The 22,791-nt window shown below is 41.7% G+C and overlaps 1 protein-coding gene and 1 pseudogene across 4 annotated transcripts in view; one reads left to right on the top strand and one right to left on the bottom strand.

Moving 5' to 3' along the window:
• KCNAB1 (potassium voltage-gated channel subfamily A regulatory beta subunit 1) overlaps window positions 1-22,791 on the bottom strand; it is a 396,177-nt gene that overhangs the window by 62,191 nt on the left and 311,195 nt on the right. For all 4 annotated transcript variants that reach the window (XM_019946228.3, XM_073803822.1, XM_073803823.1 and 1 more), the window contains exons 3-7: window positions 15,900-15,937; window positions 11,645-11,724; window positions 9,440-9,484; window positions 5,821-5,865; window positions 3,595-3,638 (exon numbers count right to left, since the gene is read on the bottom strand). In XM_019946228.3, coding sequence (XP_019801787.1) covers window positions 3,595-3,638; window positions 5,821-5,865; window positions 9,440-9,484; window positions 11,645-11,724; window positions 15,900-15,937 — 252 coding nt within the window. The remainder of the gene's footprint in view (window positions 1-3,594; window positions 3,639-5,820; window positions 5,866-9,439; window positions 9,485-11,644; window positions 11,725-15,899; window positions 15,938-22,791) is intronic.
• LOC101327446 (G2/mitotic-specific cyclin-B1-like) lies at window positions 20,021-21,314 on the top strand (annotated as a pseudogene).

The following is a 22,791-nucleotide window of genomic DNA, read 5'->3' as shown; positions in this document are numbered from 1 at the left end:
AATCCTGTGGTGAATCCATTTGTTAAGAAATTTATTCTTTAATTGAAAAATCATCAATTGTCTCTTTCTTAAAAAGTTCAGATAGTAGGGTTTAATATTTGCCATTCATTAAAAAGTTTCAAGCGGAGCTTTCTCAGATTATTTTCCTCTCCTCCTCCTAAAACAAGGACAGTGGTTTGTGTATTGAATCACATAACAAAACTGTTGTTTACCTGAAAGGCAAATACAGACCTAAACACAGCTTTTGCCTATAAAATCACAGAAACAATTTACTTACGCTTACAATTTGACTTACCAAACTATTTCCATTCTTTCATGTTAGATACTAAAGAGCTTTGATCTGCTAAATTTTAACACTGGCACAAATTTGGGTTTAATGAATGTTTGTGGAATGGCTGAATGGATAAATAGACTTTCAGAGCCTGGGAGGATCCTGTGATTCCAAATGAATATAATAAACCTATTAGTGAAATTTCTACTCCCTCCTTATTAATCTAAGGAGAATGTTGTTTCTAGCTGGATCTAAGTCAAGGACTTTGGGTTCACTGAAAAGGTCTTTCATATGACTTTTTTCAAAATTGCATTATGCCCAAATCAAGCTAATTTTACACTCTAAAAACTGACTCAGGTGGCCAAGGTCACCCAGCCCACAAGTGGCCTGAACTCTACATGAATTGGACTTCTGTCTCATTCTTTAACAGTGCTTCTCAAATTTAATGCGCATATGAAACTCCAATGTTGAATAAAGTCATCCTCATCACAGGCCAAGTACCAATGAAACCTGAGGATAATGATTTGTAAACTTTTTCAAAATTTATTCTGGGTCTAGAAATCTCACGTCCCTTCTTTTTTTCTGTAAAATTCACTCAATTCCCTAAGTTCAGCCTGCCTAGAAATATCCTTTGAGCTGAATCTCTTGCAGTCATGAGTATTTTTGTCTTTGGCTGAAACTATAAACTGTAAAATACCACCAACAGTAACAACATAATAATTGATCCCAATTCTTCCTCAACCTCAAAAGTTTGAAATTTTGTGTTAGCTTGAATCTGGGTCAATTTGAATTTCAGCTGAACTGGTTTATCCATCCTGAGAGATTAGTTCCCAAGAGGATTTCTGACTTATTTAAAAGGAGAGAGAATTTTATTTCTATTGAGTTGTATGTGGCTTGAAGAAAACTGACTTAAAAAGGAGAGTTCTGAAATTATGCATACACACTGGTAAATATTAAAGCAATAGAGATTCAGTGAAAAGCACAGTAGCACAACTTCTCCATTCTTTTTCTCATCAATTTTTCTATTTCTTTGTTGATAGCTAGTGTAAATCACTTTCTGAATCTCTTTTTGAATCAATTAGATCAAAAAGAAAAGAAAAGAAAAACAAGAACTTTCTAGGCAGCACACTGCCGCCATGTTTGTTCAGCTTGGTACACAAGCCAAAGACTTGGATTTTTTCTGTTTGACAAACTTTGTGGTAGATGACAAAAGTCATGGGGCAAATGCTAGAGCAGGAATGGTAACAGTTTGGGGAGGCAGGCTGGGTTTGACTGTACAATGTCAAACTGGATACTATGAACTGAGGAGGGATTTTGTTTGGGTAAGGAATTTGCAAGCTTTCTCAAGAGCTAGAATGTGGTCATTCATTGTGGCAGCCTCAGAATATTACTTACTTAGTGTCCTTATCCATAGGAAGAAGACTGGTAGTTACACTATTAAGAACGATGATGATGGTGATGATGACAAAAATAACATTTATTAAGTGCTTATTATATGACAGACACTGTGCTCAATGTGAACAATCTAAGTTCAATCCCTGAATAGTAACCTTGTGAGGTAGGATATTGATAGCCCATCTCAGAGTCCAGGAGATGAGGATGAGTGAGGTTAAGTAACTTGCACAAAGTCCCCCAGCTCATAAATGACAAGAGTTGGAACTTGAACCAATGTTTTTCTGATTTCAAAGCCCAGAAGCCTACAAATATACTAAAAAACAGTTAGTGATTAATACATACATTTTTGTATTTATAAGTAAGTGTGTATAGGTAGATAGATAAGTCAGTGACACTACAGGGAAAAGTAGGCAAGGCTATGTACTGTATTGTCAAACTGTGGAATGAGATGAGGTAACCAAAGGGAGGAATTTACTTCTTTAACTATATTTATTTTGAAAGTAGTGGGATTAGAGTACATCTTATGTTTTGGGTGACTCTGGTATTTCATAAATGAAATTAGTTTTAAAATGGAGAAGAATCATTTGTCTCAATGATTAATTATGAATCTAAAGTTATAAAAATCTTGAATTTTTATGGAATTGTTCATGAACTAGTGTAAAGATGTTAGAAACATATGGCGGCCCCTTTTAACATTTTTCCTTTATTGCAAAATGTAGAAGCATAAAATTTTTGTAATATATAGACAAGCAAGAAATAAATAAAAAATTCCTCACAATTCTCATAATCCTCACAGTAGAGTACCAGTACTCTACTACATAATAGATCTTGGAGACTGTATTATTTCTTGTTTATTTCTAAATGATACCATTTTTGAGTACCATTGCAAAAGCAATGGCACTGTGAATCAATTACCTAGTAGTAACTTTCCACCAGTTTCTTTTAATGCATAGATGCTCTTTTTAAAAAAGCATAGTAGGGCTTCCCTGGTGGCGCAATGGTTGAGAGGCCGCCTGCCGATACAGGGGATGCGGGTTCCTGCCCCGGTCCGGGAAGATCCCACATGCCGCGGAGTGGCTGGGCCCGTGAGCCATGGCCGCTAAGCCTGCGCGTCCGGAGCCTGTGCTCCGCAACGGGAGAGGCCACAACAGTGAGAGGCCCACGTACCGCAAAAAAAAGTATAGTAGTCTTAACATATGTCCACATAAAAACTTGTACACAGATGTTCAAAGCAGCATTATTCATGATGGTCAAAAAGTGAAAACTCAAATGTCCATCGACTGATGATTGGATAAACAAACTGTGGTATACTCATACAATGGAATTTTATTTGGCAACAAAAAGGAATGAAGTACTGATACATGCTACAACATGGATGAACTTTATGCTAAGTGAAAGAAGCCAGTCACAAAATATTACATATTGTATGATCTCATGTGTATGAAATGAGACAAAAGTAAATTAGTGGTTGCTTGGGCTGTGGGTAAGGAGGGGATAAGAAGTGACTCTTAGTAGGTACAAGGTTTCTTTTTGGGGAGATGAAGGTGTTTTACAATCAAATTATGATGATGAGTGCACACTCTATAATTATTCTCAGAACCAATGAATTGTATATTTTAAATGGGTAAACTTTTATGGTATATAAATTATATCTCAATAAAGTTTTAAAAAAATCTTACGAAAGTGCTTTATTAACATTAGCATAGCTGTAAAAGAGAAGAGTTCTAGAGAATCCAGTCTTTTTGAGTTTTCATTTTCCCCTCTGTATCACTACACTCCCCACACTCAACCCCAGGAAGAAACGTGGTTGATTGTGGTTCTTTTTATAGAGAATTTTTTCCCCTTCCAATGTGTTTTGAACTTGTTTGGTTGATACCTTTCTTGAATCGGCAGCCCACAAACGAAGATAAAATGGAAGCAATACTCACCTTCAATAATATGTTTTCTTGACAGGCCTCTTTCCGTCTCAGCTCTGACAAGAAAAAGCAGCAAATGACTTTGAGTGGAGGTGTGCTTTTTTAAAAATCACTGTTTCAAAAGGACAGAATAATCATTCTAGACTGAATTGTTAATGGTATTCCCTGTTCTTAGCAAATTCTGCACCACCGCAGGCTGGGGAGAGAAGGCTGGTGGGCAGCACACCTAGCGGCTTTTCTTTGTAGACCCCAGGAGATAAACTAACCATCACTGTCATCATACCACGTAAATAACAACTCAGCTGTGCACACCTTGTCCATATATAATTTGACACTTGACACATGGCTCAACCTTCCCACCTTGTTTTTAACCAATCCCAAGCCAAACAAAACAAAACAAAACAAAAGCTTGACGTAAGTTTGCGAGCTTACTATAAGATTGTCAGGCTACTGACAGCATTGGCTTTTCTGAGAAAGGAAGCAAATCTGAAAGTGACTTTTGACTTTCAAAAGAAATTAAACAACTATTTTCTTTTAAAAGGTGATGTACCAAGTCTTCCTTAGTTTCCTAAGAAGATGAATATTTAATGGACTTTTGCCTGCCCAGACCATTCTCAGACTCTAGCCAATTAGAAAGAAATGTGGTCCTTGAGTTTTAAAGTACTGATGAAATACTTCTTTAACACCAATGCCTTTGGCAACCCCCTTTTTAAAAAATTTATTTATTTTATTTATTTTATTTTTGGCTGCGTCGGGTCTTCATTGCTGCATGCCGTCTTTCTCTAGTTGTGAGCAGGGGCTACTCTTTGTTGCGGTGTGCATGTTTCTCATTGTGGTAGCTTCTCTTGTTGCGGAGCATGGGCTCTAGGCATGCGGGCTTCAGTGGTTATGGCTCGCGGGCTCTAGAGCACAGGCTCAGTAGTTGGGGCGCACAGCGCACAGGCTTAGTTGCTCCACGGCATGTGAGGTCTTAGACCAGGGATCGAACCTGTGTCCCCTGCATTGGCAGGTGGATTCTTAACTACTGCACCACCAGGGAAGTCCCAGCAACCCCCTTTTAAAACATAGTAGTTTATCATGTGCCTTTGGTGATTTTGTATTAAAAGTATATTAGATAATACTGTATGTAGTACTCTATTACATAATGGTTCTTTCAGACTGTCATATTTCCTGTTTATTTCTAAATCATAGGCCAGGTTTTGAGTACTACTAAATCACAGACAATAGCACCAGGCAATGGCACCATGAATCAGAGTAAACACAATATAAACCTACGTTTCTCGTATGCACCATGCGGCTTTATTTTCATATAGACTACAATAGGTATAAAAACCTAAGTTTCATATTTCTTTCTTCATATTTATCATAAACAAACTCAAAATCAGCATTAAAATATGAGTGTGTGTATACACATATACATTTTGATTGGAAGATTCCCCTTCAATTTTATCTTTAACGATTCCTTATGAATTACAGGGAAATAAATAAGGTTTTGTTTGTTTGTGTTTGTCTTTGTTTTTTGTTAGAACTCCATGGAGATCGTTGAGATTTCCATGAAAAAGAATAGGGAATAGTTTGCTGTTTTCTCACATGTTTGACAAAGAGGCCAGTCTTCTAAGTCCTGCTGAATAATATAAGTACCAGCTCAAATACCAGTAGGTCCATCAGAAGCCAATTCATCCTGTCAAATTTGTTCTGCATCCCACAACAGAGAGAGGACCACTCTTTTATTTGGCCTGACAGAGTGATACAGGCAGCTTCCTGTTATTCTTCGATGGAATGGTCCTTTTGATCAGCATTTTCAGAGCCCTCTGCAGAAATGATCAGAGACTTACACGTGGGGCCAGACAAGATATTTTTATCATCGTTTTCCGTAGAAGTCTCTGAGTTTTTGGCAGATTTGAGTAGCTTTTCTTCTGTGATGCTATGTGCTTATTTTCTTTTCCTGAAATTTGAACTCTATTTTGGAAATGGTTCTAAGTATGATGTTGGTATTTGAAAATCTCCATGAATCACTCAGTAACAAGTGACCACATGCTTTGCACTAAACTTCTTTGGGGGTATCTAGCTAAAATTGAATCCTAGGCTAATTGCTATTTCTTTCAAGTGAAAAAAAAAAAATCTTTCTTTCCAAACCAATTAATTTTAGTATGTTAGATGTAAAATGGTTGCCTAAAAGAATCAAAGCACGAACTACTAGTTGTTTCTTGTCAAGGAAATAAAAGGTGTTTAACTTACTTTCCACCCCAGTAGAGTTTGGTTGTTATGACCAGGCTGGACCTCCTGTATGTTAAACAAACACACAGAGAAATAGTAAATGAATTGCTGGTTATAGTACTGAGTCATATTATTATTATAGCACCAGAAAGAATTTATTGTACCTCACATTTTAAGAAACTGGTTAAGAGATAAATTTGTTCATTTATGTCATTGAAACCTAAGGACAAAGGGAAGCTGATGAGTGGGGACTTGAAGTCAGATCCAAGAGAAAGAGTTCTGAAGGGAAGGGAACTTTACTTGGAGGGGCCAGATGAGGAGGAGGAGGGCTGTGACAACACACAGGTGATTGGGTGGTAGTAAAGCAAAGGTGAGTGGTAGGCATGGAGAGTCAGAAAGGAAAGTGAGAAGAGTAAGTAAGAAGACTTAAAGCATGGACTGCATTAGGAACTCAAATAGACAGTCACCAACTAACACTCATCGAGCATCTGACATAGTGTTGATTGATCATGAACTTTCCTGGGGGTACATCCACCCTCTGCCAAGGACAATGGACCTTAGTGTCTCTGAGTTATGACTCTTTCCAACCAACTGGAAAGAGTCATGCAACCAATTGCATTCACAGGAAAGAACTGACTACATGGAAATACGAATAGATTTAGTCAATAAATAGGAATAAAATTTCTTTGAGTGTCTTATTAAATGGAAATGTTATTTTAGAAAAACAATCCTAAAAATCCTTAACTCAAAGTTTTACCACTTTATTCCTAAGGGAATGAAATGTGGGAATCTTGTCAGCAAATTCATTACTTCCTCAAAACCACACCCAAGGGCAGGAAATGCAATCACACCATTATGATTGTGGAATATGAATATGTCTTGAGAACTATAGTCATATAATTTAAAATTGGGAGGCAGATCTCAATGTAATTTACTTTCTCCAAGTATATAATTCAATTGAACTGGTCGAGGAAAAAAAAAGGCATTTGAGATTCAAAGGTTAAGACCAAACTTCAGGAGTATTTGAAACAAGGCATTTATAATCCAGCTGTGGAGTCGATGCCTGGGGCCCTCAGATATAAAAGCCTAGCATGATTAATGATAACCAATGCGGAATGGCGGTGACAACTCTGACAACTTGGCTGCAACAAGAAAAATTTGTAGAAAATGTCAGTAACCCCATCCCCTTGAAGTTAATTCCCTGAAAAGTAATTTGAATCACTGTAACAGAAGGTCTACAAATATATGCATCTGGAGATTACACACCCCAAAAGGGCTGACGCACTTTCCAGGTTAATCCATCAGCCTCGTGATATGTAGTATAATAGCAATCTGCCACAAGGGAGCTGGGTCTCCTTCAGCAAACATTTTTAGAGCTTCAACACAAAGCTCTGGATGGAATCTGATTAAAAAATGAGTGCAGCCCTCTGGATTATTCAGAGCAATTGGGCCTGCCAAGGCCACACATTTTTCCAAAATTAGGCTTTCTGTAAAATGTTTGGCCTCTATGGACGTGCACACTAATATTTATGTTCAAATAGCAAGAGTAGACAACAACCTGATGAATCATCACTGACCTCACGGAGGCATCTAGAGCAAGTCTTCTGAGTGGGTGAAGAATGATATTGTGAATTTGAATTTGAATATTGATATAGCACAGCTTTCAATATTCTTTTGTCCACCTTATCTCACTTTATCAGCACAACACTCCATGAACAGTTATGCCATCCATTTTATAGGTGGGGAAAGTGAGGCTCAGAAAAGAGAAGCAACTTGCCCTGGACAACACACCTAGCAAGCGGTGGTCTTGGGACAAGTAGGCAAGGATGCTGGCTGAAACTGCTTTTGTAGCCTCCATGCTGTGATGTTATGGTTTATCTTTTCAGCAATCTCGGGTGGGCAGCTGTGAACTGATATGACCTGATATCAATTTTCTGTAGCATGGGGATAGCTTGAGTTTTTATTTGCAAGACAGAAAGGCAGTTTGTGAAAGATGCATGTTAATCTATTTTCTACAAAACGTGTAGAAGAAGCTTTGCAAAGTATGGTGAGTGATGAGTAGACAGACATTCTCTGGATGCAGAGGGGAAGAGAACTACAGCACCGAAGTTTCCCCTTCATCCTCAGGTGTACTCTGGCAGCTGACACCTCGCTGTTGATTTCACTGGACATTAGTGGACTCATCTCCAAGGTCTCTGTTATAGGTTGAATTGTGTCCCCTGCAAAAGGTATGTTGAAATCCTATCCCCCAGTACCTCAGAACGTGAGATTATTTGGAAATAGGGTCATTGCAGATGTAATTAGTTAAATTAAGATGAGGTGATACTGGAGTAAGGTGGGCCCTTTATCCAATATGACTGGTGTCTTTATAAGAAGCCGCACAGAAACACGAGGGGAGAATGCCATATGAAGCCAGAGGCAGAGGTTGAAGAGCTGCAGTTGTAAGCCACAGAATGCCAATGATGGCCAGCAACCCCAGAAGCTAGGAAGAGGCAAAGAAGGATTCAGAAAGAGCATGCCCTTGCCCAAATATTCATTTTGTACTTTTGGACCCCAGAACAGAGCGAATAAATTACTGTTGTTTTAAGCCAACCAGTGTGTAGCATATTGTTACAGCAGCCCTGAGAAAGTGATACAGTCCTATCAGAGCAGCGATGGATGAGCCAACATTCTGAGTAGGAAGGTGGCTCAGGCAAGGTGGAGGACTGGGTGGGGATGTGAATATTTTTCCGTATTTAAGGTTGAATACAATATTCTTTTCACACTCTTACAGTCCCTGGAGTAGGGAAAGAGGAGAGGGAGAGGGAGAAAGAGGTCACCAAAGTTTATTTGTTCATATCGCCATACACTTCTGGGTCTCCATTTCCACTCGTCCTATAGAATGGTTATTTATTTGGCCGTCAGCAGATCTTATACCAGAGCAGAAGAAGACTCCAGATTTGTCCTGTGGCCTTGGCTGGACTCGGCCTGATCCTGTACTCATGCTGGGGGAGAAGCAGCTATTGGTGCTGACAGGTGTAGTGAGATGGAAGGGGTTGGCTCCCCACCCCGCCACCACTATTGCATCACTCGTTACTACTTGCTTTGGCTCCAGAAGGTGATGGGATGCAACAGGACCCCTCAAGGATAGCAGATGAAGCACTTTCCTGCAGGGCTCCAGCGCACAGGAGAGATGCTGGCTAATTGTGTTCAGAAAAGAAAGCTTTGGGATATTTATCCCAAGGGTTTCTTGTTTCATCATTTCTTTGCATCCAGAGTTGTTAATAAAATGAACAATGAACATAAGTATGTGTGTAGAGATAATAAGTTTTCTGTCAGCTGGCTTCCTTCACTAGATTACCACAAATGGCAGTCAGAAACCATGAAAATGCCACTTTCTTTTACGCACAAATATCTCATGAACATTCTCTGCTCAACCCATGGTAATTCATTGTGATCAATGACAAGTCAATTACTTTTGAAGCACAAGTAATGAGCTCGCTAATATTTATTTTCAAGGCGTTGTAAATCATTTCTTTACTAAGAATTGACTTTTTTTGACAGCCTTTTGGTCAGCTGTCATGCAATTTTATTTTCTCTTTGGTACAAAATAACAACAGTCGTTTTAAAGGCAAGTAAATGATTACGGTGAATGCATTACCTCCAGCCTTTCTTCTTGATAATGCTCCCCAGAATCACTTCTGCCCTGAAGAGGAAACAGATAATGTCTTAGGATACAGTGTCCTGGAAACGCAAGAGTCAATACAAAACACCAGATCCCCTCCTTGTTTGAACTCTCAGTGCCTACATGTCCCGAAAATAGAAGCTGCTCTCGGCTGGTAGCAGTTTCCACTGTTTCTGCTTGTGCCTGCGGAATCCTGCTCCTGGAGCATTCCAGAAGCACCTGCCAAATCCTGACACACTGGCAGGAGACCGCCTGCAGTCCTGATACTAGGAAACAGCAGAGTCACTTGGCAGTTTGGTGTTTTTGAACCAATGATCCCATATATAACTGTCCTCTTTGGCGGTATCCAAAGGGAGTCAAGGGTTTCTTTCTAATGGCTGTGGTCTTCGATTGTGACTGGGGAGGACAATGAGACCTCATGCTTTTCAGACAGAAAATACTGACTCCAGGCGATCGTGCAGGGTAAAAGAACCTATGTGTGGCTTTAGATGTCCCAAAGCCAGGATTGTAGATGCAGCAGCCCACATAGAGAATGTCCTGGCTTCCAGTGACAAGCGTTGTCATAGGAGAAGGATATAAGAAGTCGTAGGGAAGTGTCCTTCCTGCCACTGACTCCGGTCGTGGAGAGTTATACTGAAGACACCCTCACCATCCTCTCCCCCTCCACCTACCCCAGCTGGGACCCAAGCTTAAGGAGACCAAAACTTCCTTCTAGGTTCCTCCCAGCCAGACCAACATTGTAAGAAGTAGGTGGGCTCTCAGGCTTTGTGAATGGTGACATCAATATAATCAGCACTTTATCCATTAGCATCTGTCTCTGTTGGAGTGTACAGCCTGGCAATAAACCATGAGGTGGGTTAGCTGCGGGGCATGCCCCAAGTAGATACGTGTTGAATGTTACTTCTGGGTTCTTTCCCCAGACTCTCTTGCAACCTTGCATTTCACAGTGCGAACCTATCTCATTCTACAAGGACAATCAATCAATAATTAATCAGGACCGATTATCCTTTACAACAGGAATACAAACATAGCTCTAAAAGACTTGTTAATCACTCCCCCTTTTTCAGCCTTAGGCCCACTTGGTAATAAGCAGGATTTAACAAAAGAAGAAAACGCTGAGATAGGGTAGGATGTGGAAAGGAACAAGCCCTCGTCAATTGTATTTTCTCTCCTTGGACTCAATAGAAAACATCAAGGATGTGGGCTCTGAACCTCCCTGATGGTCCTTAAACACAGACATGCCCTTGAAAAGGAGGAAACCCAGGCTAGGAAAATGCACTTTTATCAAGCAGTGATGAACCTGATACAGCAGTCTGACTGTTATTCTTACCTGGAAGCGGGGGAATTAGGCGTACAGGTGATTACACTCCTCAGCCCTGTTAGAAAATTGCAGAGCTGCTCAAGCAGCTGTCCAGATGTTTAGCTTCTTTCCTGCATCCACGTTCATAGCAGGAGGCCAAGGCGTTCCACTTCTGTTGAATGTGCTTATTGTGCAGGAACAGAGGGCATGGACCTTGAAGGCACAGCACCCTTGTGTTCTGACTTAGCAGTGAGCCCTATCCCAGAGCCCCAAACCTGCTCTCAGGTCCATAAGAAGGTTATAGCTAGCTGTGACTTCTCCAGCAGAAGAAGCAAGGCCTCTTTGCAGCGCTCTCTGTCCTTAGAATGGGGTCTGAAATGTCCTCTTATAAAAGATATTGGGTTTCTTGGCATCTTTGGGAGTCCCTCCTTTAATCTCTGATTTACCTGTAATGCCCGGTGGAGAGACAGGCCTGCTTCCCTGCAGAGAGGATGTGTCCATTTCCCTCGGGGTTGAGGAACTACGAGGTGTGGTTATGAAATTATGAGACTAGCTTTGGAACACCACGCTGGAATCTGCTCACTTATGTTAATTACATTCAGCTAATATTTATAGATCTCCACTGCCACCACTCTGATCTCAACCACCTCTGCCCCTCGTGTGGCAATTGCTTCCAGTCCATTCTTCATATAGGGACCAGAGGTAGGCAGAGGGGCCCAGAGATGGTCAATAGCCCCAATTCTGGTGATGGTGGGAGAGGGAGGGAGAAAAGCAGCGGCATCAACATGTGTGGGGAGGACAGACCCTTGTCAGCAATGGTCTGGGCAGAGTCTCTTGGTTCCAGAAATGACACCTGAGAGACACATCAGGCACTGACTTACTTTCCAGCAGCGTAGACCTCAGCCGTATCAAAGAGATTCACTCCACTCTCGTAGGCAATTGTCATCAGCCGTTCAGCAACCTGCAAGAGGATGCACAGGTCACAGGGAGGGGGAAGGGTAAGCTGGGATGAAGTGAGAGAGTGGCATGGACATATATACACTACCAAATGTAAAATAGATAGGTAGTGGGAAGCAGCCGCATAGCACAGGGAGATCAGCTCGGTGCTTTGTGACCACCTAGAAGGGTAGGATAGGGAGGGTGGGAGGGAGACGCAAGAGGGAGGAGATATGGGGATATATGTATACCTATAGCTGATTCACTTTGTTATACAGTAGAAACTAACACAACATTGTAAAGCAATTATACTCCAATAAAGATGTTAAAGAAAAAAAAGGTCAGTCGTAAAAGCCAAATACTTTCTAAAGCTGGGAAGCAACTTGGAATCCTCTGGTGGTCTTTATGAACATGGAAATTTCACCGACCACTCTTGTTTTTCTCAGTTATATTAAAGAAAGAAAGAAGGAAGAAGATTCAACCGGCCTGAATAGGCTAAAAGTACCCCTTCCCTCAGACCTATACTGGGCACTGAGGGATTTCCTTCAGCGCTGGGATAAGTCAGCCACCAGGAACACAGTGAGATGGAGAGGCTTGTGTTTCTCACTCTGCTTGGAAGACGTGGTTTGACAACATGCTCTGTGGCACTGCAATCTCACTGACCAAGAGGGTCATTTATATCCCTGGTGACTTCATTTCTCTTCTTTCTCTTTTCCCCAAGCCAACAGGTTCTGGCAGCTGGGTGACTCCTGACCTAAAAGTTTGTAACATTTTTCCCTGGAGGCCTAGCAGACTGTACTGATGAACCAAAAGTTACATGGAGCTGGGACTGTTGGAAAACTCCCGCCACGCACAGCTCAGCACCACCCCAGGCACCATCACAGAACGACCACTAGTCGCACTGACACTACATGGAGAGGAGGGGGTGAGTGCACCGGTGCCTCACAGGTCAGCCTAAGACCTCCAAGCTCCTTGTTCCTTCCTTCGTGCTGCTGAACACGAGTGGCAAGTGCAACAGAAGAGCACAGGGAATAGCTATAAACCACACCTTGAGGGATGGCGCTGGAGGGACAGCGATAACACTGGAGAAAGGACATTTTTTTCATTTTGCTGATAGACTATTAGTCAACTGAAAAATTACACACCTCACAAATATTTGAAATTGATTTTTCCATTATGTTTTTCATTGTGGGCTAAAGGTTCTTCATCAGCATTTCCAAGATAAACTCTTTTCCTTTTGTTTTTTAAATTGGCATACCAAGAAAATTGTCAGGCTAGCACAATGGACTCCATGCAAATCCTTTAGAATAACAGAAACAAAAATGTTCTTACTGCTTTAAATTTGCTACCGTTATGACATTTCTCCTAAGTAGAAGTTAAAAGTTAAGAACAGTATAGTTTTTCCATCATGACTGCCATACATATATTTTTTTAATTTTTTAAATATTTTTGGCTGCCCCGTGCAGTATGTGGGATCCTAGTTCCCTGACCAGGGATCGATCCCATGCCCCATGCAGTGGAAGCATGGAGTCTTAACCACTGGACCACCAGGGAAGTCCCTATATTTTAGAAATTATTTTGCTTGCTTGTATTGTGTATCATCCTTGTGTTATGTCACATGACATACTAGTAGATTATGATTGGGAAATGTTTATAATAAATCTTATCTAGGGAGAAATTTTAAGATAAGATGGAGAATTCTGAATGGAGAATTGAACTAAATGATTGCTGAGATATTTCCCAATCATGGGATTTGAAGATCTGAATGTGGAATAATGAAAAGAAATCACTGAACTAAGTCAGAGGATCAGTGTCTGGCCTTGAGTGTATCACTTACTAGATACATAAACATGGGCAAATCATTTGACCTCTCTGTGTTTTAGTTTCTTTATCTGCAAAATGAGGATGATTCTGTTCAGGCCCCCTAGGGAGCCCACAGGTCTCAGGGGAAGCTGACCTTACCTCCCTCTAAGGGGGGCCTGGTGGGCCTGGCATGGTTCAGGGAAGGTCATGTGACACATCTGGGCCAATGAGATGTGAGAGGAGATTGGCTGAGGACTTCTGGGAACACTTGCTTGCAGAGTTTCTAGAAGCGACACTCTTTCCCTGGAGTTACTATTCTAACTGAGGTCTAGAATTCCTGCTGCTACCTGAGGATGAAGTTGATATACAAAGGAACACAGGGTCAGGAGAATCACTAGGAAATGGAGTGGAGGCTCTGAATGAGCCAACCTGGAAGCCTGCTCTATCTCTGCACTTCTAATTTAAAAGTAAAAATATTTTTTCCCTTATTGGTTAAGCCAATTTCAGTTGAGTTTACTGTTACCTGCAAATGAAGGAAGCTTAACTATGTCACAGATGAGAAAACATAAATAAAACTCTGAAAATTAAGTGCTATAAGATGGTAATATACTCTTATCATTATTTTAAAGTATTATAATTCACGTGAGTAACATCTATCTTGGTTTTATGATGAAGCCAAATCATCTTTGGGAGGTACCTCACAGTTATCTAGTTTCCAGTTAGAATCCTTTCGATAATATTCCTGCCAAGTGGCTATTCAATAAATGGTTGAACTCTCCCAATAATGGGGACATCACCACCTCCCAAGGTGGCACTAATGATTATGTCACTCAGCACATTACGGTGCGCTCATCCCGGGATCCAATATTTGTATCTGCTTTGTGCCTACGTTGCCACGTGGAAATAGTTGAGCTCCATCAATTCAGCCATGGGTGTGACTGTGGTCTGGCTGTGCCTTCATTCCTCCTTGCTGGCAGTCTCTCTGCCGGGCCCTGGGGGGAAGCCACAGCTGCTCTTGGGAAGGACAATCGCTATTTGGTCTGCGTTTGAGGTGAGAGCCTCTGCAGTCATTCACAACAGCTTTATTGTGTAGTTTTTAGAATCATAATTTTGAAATGATTTATTTCAGAGGCTAGCCCTGCATACTCTGACCTGGGCAAGCTGGGCTCACTGCAGCAGGGAGCAGACACTGTCAAGGGGAGAGCAAAGATGAAGGGGGAAATAATATGCTTATAGTTGATCCTTCTGCTCCGAAAGGGAAGATGTATTTGTCTTTCTCTGCCTCAAAAACCATACCAGGCAGTAAAAGGTTATGCACATGCTAGATACAGGGGATTATTAACTTTAGACCTCCTTTCTTCCTTGTCATTTATTGTGCATCTGATTAAAGTCTGCAGCCATTGCTTTGATATCTGTGGATCTGCCTCTGTGCCTCCTCAACTCACCCTTCCTGATGCCAGTCAGAGGGCCCTGGAGTGGAGCCTGTGATGACCACCCTGGTCCTCCTTCAGCGCTCAAGGACTTATTCCCCCAGCTCGTAGGAATGCTGCCATCAGAAGGCACCTGGCTAAAGCGAGTCACCTACCCCGAGGTCAGACCTGCCTCCCAGGGCTGCCTCTATCCAACGACTGGTCATACAAGGGATATAAACACTCAACTCCTCTTGCCCCAACTTAGGACAACCCTGCAGGGCCATCTGAGCTTCAGAGCTCCCCATGGGGTCAGCTGAGGTCATTGCTGAGACTGCATCATGGCCCAACTTCCTGATAACTGTTCTGCATGCTAATTTCCACCAGAGGTCTGCTTCCCAAGGACTCCCCTCTGCAACAAGCTCTCTGTGGTGACCTATGCCCAATACTGGGAACAGAAATTCAGACAGATAAAAATATGCAGATAAGACTCCTCCCTAGGGCTTCCCTGGTGGCGCAGTGGTTGAGAGCCTGCCTGCCAATGCAGGGGACACGGGTTCATGCCCCGGTCCGGGAAGATCCCACATGTCGCGGAGCGGCTGGGCCCGTGAGCCGTGGCCGCTAAGCCTGCGCGTCCGGAGCCTGTGCTCCGCAACAGGAGAGGCCACAGCAGTGAGAGGCCCGCGTACTGCAAAAAAAAAAAAAAAAAAGGACTCCTCCCTATGGACCTATTAAATAACATGGTGACCTTGCGAGTTGTGGAAAAGACCCTTTATCTCCCCAAGCATCTCCTTAGGAATGATAGTAAGAACTACCTTTATAAAGGGGAAACAAGATAAAATGGAAAATAATCTTTAAGTCAGTCTTAGCCATTTCCAGTGACTAAACTATTATCCTTGTAAAATGCCAGAATCCCAGGAACTGTATTGTAAAATAGTTTGCTCTGCATTTCCTCCAATCAGCATAATGGAAGCCAAAAGTAACTCACCTCATCTGAAATTTGACCTCCAAATGTCACCCATGTTCCTGGAAAAGAATAAATATTTGCATGTTATTCTTAATCATTTTTCTAATATTGCCCATTAAGGGAAACACTTTTTCTTACATCAGGGCTACTTCAGTAGGTTGTTCATGAAGGTACTTGGATGAGCGGCACTTGGGGGCTGAAGTCCTGCCCATCCTCCTCCTGTCGCTGAGTTCCCCAACAGGGATCTGTATTCCTCTGCATCCCTCTGGATGCCTTTTCTTCATTCAAAGGCCCAGTATATGCTAATGGCAGCCCTGTCTACTAAATTCTTTTTCTTCTGACGTAGGACCATGTATGCTGCTGTGCAGGAAGCCCCAAGCCCACTTTGGTGCACCCCTATTCTTGCTCCAGCTTAGCTAAGAAGTTATCAGTTCTGAAAGTGAAGGTAAGACCTTGGGTCACATTTCTCCCTTTCTTTGCCTCCAGTGAGGGACTCTATTTTGTGTTCTCTATTCCCTTTCAAAAGGAACCCTCTCAGGGGTCCTTCCAGTCCCCACTTCCAAGCCCCAGGAGATGACACTTAAGCATCTTCTCTCTTATGACCTGCTACTCCAGAATGGAAATTGCCATCGGTTTTGGGGTGGGGTAGAGGCAGTAGCCAGCATGACATTTGGGAAGGCAAGGAGGAGAGGCATAACCAGTAGCCAAAGATTTGCATTTGTAAAACAAGAGGGAAGCAGACACTGAGTGGGCTGTTTCCACTCCAGTCTATAGTCACCTCATTCGTATTCATAATTCTCTTCTTGATCTGTTTTTTTTTTTTTTTTGAGCCCTAATTACATGCCAGGCAAAGACACTGCACCCAGGTGCTCAGGACAGTGAGGTGACTGCCCCAGCTCCTCCGTCTCAGGAGCTCACAGTTGACAATACTATCAACAAATGCTATGACGGAGGCAAACACAAGGCAGGAAGGGAGGGAGTGCTCTACTCAGACTGGAGGTGGCCCTTAGGAAAGACTTCCCAGAAGAGGTGACACTTTGGTTGAGTTGCAAAAGAAGGAGCTGAATGAAGAGGGGAGGGACAGGCATTCCAGGTACAGGTAAGAGCATGGGCAAGGCAAGTAGAAAACTTGAGTGGGCTGATGAGCCACGGCGTGGGCTGCTGCTCTGAGGAGTGAAACATGATGTGGAGAGGGAGGGGTGGCAGGAGGTGGCTGGGCACCGTTCGTGTTTGTGGGGGCAACGAAGAGATATGGTTGGAAACTTACGTTTTGTGGTGTGTAACAACAGGATAGCTACTGTTTATGGAACATCTTCCAAATGCCAACAGTACACTGAGAAACGTGTATAAGACGTTTCATCTCTAATAATTTTGACAAACTTACAAGGCAATTTTATTATCCCAATTTCCAGATGAGGACTCTAACATCAACCAACCTAATAAGTGATACACTCAGGATTCCCACACATGCTGGGCTTCCTTTCCACAGCATTTTGCTGCCTCATCAGTAAGCTTCCAAATTAATTATGGCACTTGGATTCATATTCCATAGAAGCATGCTGATGTAACTGTACCTGTTTTCTTCTCAGTTCTCAGGGACTACACAGACGTAGAATACAGGTTATTTTACTGTTACACTCTACACCCCCAGAGGTTGAAAATGGGTGGCTTACAGATTGCACTCAGCTTGCAGACTTGTTTTGCCTGGCAAGAACAATGTTGACCCACTTGATATTTTAATAAACTTGGAATAAGTTACCAACATTTTGATAACTTAAGAGATTAATCTCCTTAATCTTAGTAGATATTTCTTTTAAAAGTCTGATTTCTAGCTTCTCTTAACAACAGAGGATCAGTGGCCCCACACGGCAGACATCCCCTAAATCTGAGGGGCAATGCCCTCTGTGGATGGGCTATACCCTCCCTGTTTAGTCAAAGGTCACACACTTTCCTTTGTATTTCCAACACTGAAATTAACTGGCAGTTGTTATTTAGTACCACGTGTTTACTGCTATTTTTCTTATTGTAAAATTTAGAGAAAAATGGACTTGTGCATCTCCTAAAAGACAAAGTTTAGTATTTCAAGAAAAAATAGGGGTGCACTTTTTTTTGGTGGATGTGAAGAATATCCAAACAAAAAATATTTACAACAGAAAAATTACAACTTAAGGCACTATAATTAAACAAGCCATGACTGGTATACAGAAAAGATGGGCGTTGGGAAACTTAATGGACTGAAGAAATGGCAGCATTTGTTTTGAATGAGAATAAAACAAATGATCTGCTGTGAAATGCAGTTCTCTATTAAGTGAAAAAATTGCCTCAGCATCTAAACCTTTTTACAGACAACACTTTTATAAAAGAGTTTCTTTTGAATGTAGCAGAAATTGTGTCCAGAGCATAAACAAGCACTTGCAAATGTTCATATAATCAGAAACATTGTCGCTCAGCATGTTAAAAATACGGCTGAGCGTTTCGCTGGTGGCACAGTGGTTGAGAATCTGCCTGCCAATGCAGGGGACACGGGTTCGAGCCCTGGTCTGGGAAGATCCCACATGCCACGGAACAACTAGGTCCGTGAGCCACAACTACTGAGCCTGCGCGTCTGGAGCCTGTGCTCTGCAACAAGAGAGACCGCGATAGTGAGAGGCCTGCGCACCGCGATGAAGAGTGGCCCCCGCTTGCCACAATTAGAGAAAGCCCTCGCACAGAAACGAAGACCCAACACAGCCAATAAATTAATTAATTAAAAAAAATACAGCTGAGAACTTTCAGGATAAGTTAAATTATTGGTGGCATCTTCTATTGCAGCAAATGAGCACACAGATATAAATAACAGCACACTGTTAGCTATATTTATCTGCGATGTTTTGAGAATCTTGGAGGGGTCAAAGAATTTTTGAACAAGAAGTCTCTGCAAGGCAACATTACTTTGTGATGAGAAGGGTCTCAGACCATTGGATATAGAAGGCACTGTTCCAAATTTTAAGTGTTACTACAGATCAGGTTCTCACAAAGGGTGGGGCTGACCTTGGACCCATCAAGTGACAGATCAGAGGTGACAGTATTTTGTAGGGGCACTATGCATAAATCCATTAATTTCCTCATTCATCAGAAATTGCTTTGGGCTAAAACGAAACAGGCCATGGATTCACTAATTAATATCATGAATCAGCTATTCTTCTACATCTTGGAGCAAAATCAGGTCAGTGTTTGCTTAATGAATTTGCTGGCTTACTTGTGCTGTGATGTTGGAGAGAATTTTTTTTAACTGTTCATGTCATCAAAGGAAATAGTCCCATTTCCACTTAGCAGCAAAGATTGGCTCAAAGTCCCAAGCTTCTTGCTGACATTATACCTCATCGACACCTTGTGAATATTTTTCTATTGGGGCATTCAGAAGTATTTGCACAAATGTCTCATTTGCTTCTCTCAGCACTGACAACGAAGTCTTTGGAAAATTCATTTGTTAAAGAATAATTTGGTTCATCTTCCAACATTGCAGTCAGTTTCCAGATATGAAAGTGGTAGCCTGAAATTTATTCTCTGAAATGGGGCTTTTGAATACAGGATTGCATGCTTTAGGAAAATAAACTGGTATTATTTAGCTTACCTTTCTTAATTGAATTTTGATAGTACAGACGCAGGGCTATGAAGTTATCAAACTGTACTACAAAATGGTATTGAAGACTATGACAACACTGAAAGCTGGGACTGTACACCCATCTTGGAGGAAATAATCTTCCTATCCACATTGGGAAGAGCTTATGTTTAGGAGCAGTTTTATTCCAAAATTAATCTGAAAAACTACTTACCAACCCCAGTTTACATATTTAAGGCTGCATACCATACATCACAGAGAAAACCACAGGGCCTGACTGACATTTTGGTACAGAAGAAAAGACACTAGGTTTCTGATGTCAGGTCAAAGCAGTAATGAATTATAAGGTAATGATAATAATAATAATAAATGCTTTTCTTTTTCAGCTTTAGATTAAAAGTTTAAATATAAAATAGAATATGGATATCAGTGCTGCGGAGGAATGGCTGTTGGCCTGTGGTGGGTTCAAGATCCCTGGCTGGTTGGGGTCTCCCGTGCTCTGCTTCTCCCCACTGAGCTACTGCCTGGTGCAGAGGAAGCCATGGCGCTCTGGATCACCAGGAACTGAACATTAATGCTGAAAATAACGTGAAGGTCAGTATGGCAGGCGCAAAGTGAGTGCCTGTGGCCACTGTTGCAGCCTCTAAGCCCGGGCTGAGGCCCAGAACAGCGCTTGGGGACATCGGTAACAGAGTCAGTAAAGAGCCACAGGCCAAACTGCCCCTGAAAAAGGAAGCAAAAACTCTAGCTGCTGGAAAAGTTATTGCTAAAAAACTACCAAAACCTCTGGAAAAGACACCTGTACCTGCGCTGAAGCCCCACCTGGAGCCGGATCTGGAGCCAGAGCCAGAACCCGAGCCTGTTAAAGAACAGAAACTTCCCCCTGAGCCTATTTTGGTTGATACTCCCTCTCCAAGCCCCATGGAAACACCTGGCTGTGCCCCTGCAGGAGAATATGTGTGTCAGGCTTTCTCTGATGTAATTCTTACAGCGAGTGATGTGGAGGCAGAAGATGGAGCGGATCCAAACCTTTGTAGTGAAGATGTAAAAGATATCTATGCTTATCTGAGACAACTGGAGGAAGAGCAAGCAGTCAGACCAAAATACCTACTGGGTCATGAAGTGACTGGAAACATGAGAGCCATCCTAATTGACTGGCTAGTGCAGGTTCAAATGAAATTCAGGTTACTCCAGGAGATCATGTACATGACTGTTTCCATTATTGGTCGGTTCATGCAGGATAATTGTGTGCCCGAGAAGATGCTGCAGCTGGCTGGTGTCACTGCCATGTTTATTGCAAGCAAATATGAGGAAATGTACCCTCCAGAAATTGGTGACTCTGCCTTTGTGACTGACAACACTTACACTAAGTACCAAATCAGACAGATGGAATGAATATTCTAAGAGCTTTAAATTTTAGTCTGGGTCGCCCTCTACCCCTGCGTTCTCTTCGGAGAGCATCTAAGATTGGAGAGGTTGATGTTGAGCTACATACTTTGGCCAAGTATCTGATGGAACTAACTACGTTGAACTACCATATGGTGCACTTTCCTCCTTCTCAGATTGCAGCGGGAGCTTTTTGCTTAGCACTGAAAATTCTTGATAATGGTGAATGGGCACCAACTCTACAGCATTACCTGTCATACACTGAAGAATCCCTTCTTGTTGTTATGCAACACCTGGCTAAGAATATAGTCATGGTGAATCGTGGGCTTACAAAGCACATGACTATCAAGAACAAGTATGCCGCGTCTAAGCACACTAAGATCAGCACTCTAGCACAGCTGAATTCTGCACTAGTTCAAGATTTAGCCAAGGCTGTGGCAAAGGTGTAACTTGCAAACTTTGGAATACTATAAAATCTGCAAATAAAATTGGCACCATGTGCCATCTGTACACATTATATGTTACATTTATTTACTTTTAATAAAGTTGTAGTCCTTTTTACTAAAAAAAAAGAGTATGGCTATCATATATATTTACATTAAGTTATATGCCTACACCATAATGTAGTAAAAATGAAGAGTTTGGTTCCTTTTGGGGATTTTGTCATTCTTCCATTCAGCTTACTTTGTTTAGGTAGGATACATCCCTAGCCCTTTAGACATTTGTTATTTATATATTTTTATAGTTACTTGTTTACAAACTTTATATCCTTTACTAGAGAGTAAGCTATCTGAGGGTTAGGGTTTTATTTAATTTATATTCTTACCTCCACAGCCCTAGAATGAAAGTGAGTCCTTAGTAGATGGTTGGTAATTATCTGGTTAAATTGAATTGAATTGGCTTTTTGACTATCATTAATGTACAAAATACTGGGATAGTTTCCCACCAAATAAACATTTATTTTGATTTATATAAACATGAAAAATACTCATCAATAGTCTTCAGTTCTAGTCCCTATGAGATTGATGTGTTTCTCCTCATCCTCTGGTACCCACGCAGCAGTGCCCCCTCCTGGAGAAGGGCAGGTGGAAGGTCCTTCTCCCTGGCTGCAAGGCCTGGGGGTGGGGGGGGTGAGGGCACAGTGTAGGCAGGGTCCACCGCCACCCATGAGGATGAGTTGCCACTTAAAAATGGGACATATTCCCATTGGAGAGGGAATCAAGTGGCAGCTTTCCAGACAAGGGAACTCTGCTTGTACGATTTTATCTCTACTACCTCCCTCCACAAGATGTAAGGTGGTTTATTAATTAACACAATTCTCAAAAACCTTTGGTGGCAGTTTTCTTGATCGTTTTTCTCCCTCTAATGAGAACACGCCTGCTTGAGACATAGGAGGGCATATGATTATTTCACTGTGAAATCTCAAATTAGCGGGATGTCATTTAGAAGATCATTTTACTTAACTGACACTTGTTATTTCTAACCTTTTAAAAGCAGAGGGAGTATAAAGAGAACTTTGAACTGTTATTGTGTCTTCTGTTGAAACTCCTTCATGTACCAAGGAATATATGCTTTGAAAACCTCTGTTTGAGGCCCTTGGCATACACCTACCAGGGCATAGAAAATGATCGGTGAAACATAAAAAGAAAAAGAAAACTACCCTGACACACACACACACACCTATCTTGGTTACTTAATTACCTTGGTGGTGGTTTACAGGGTAGCTGCTAAGCATAAGGAAACATGCATATCGTTTAAATGATCCCCTTGCCTGTATGAAGACATATTTAGATATTCAGAAGTAATAATGTTTGTGCAGGTAGGCTACCTCCCTGGCCCTTTAACATCTCACATCACCATAGTGCAATTATCAAAACCGGGAAATGAACACTAGTACAGTACTAGTTAACTAAACTACAGACTTTG

This window comes from Tursiops truncatus, chromosome 4, assembly GCF_011762595.2.
Source record: "Tursiops truncatus isolate mTurTru1 chromosome 4, mTurTru1.mat.Y, whole genome shotgun sequence".
Lineage (NCBI taxonomy): Eukaryota > Metazoa > Chordata > Mammalia > Artiodactyla > Delphinidae > Tursiops > Tursiops truncatus.
This window is presented reverse-complemented; position numbering and strand designations above follow the sequence as displayed.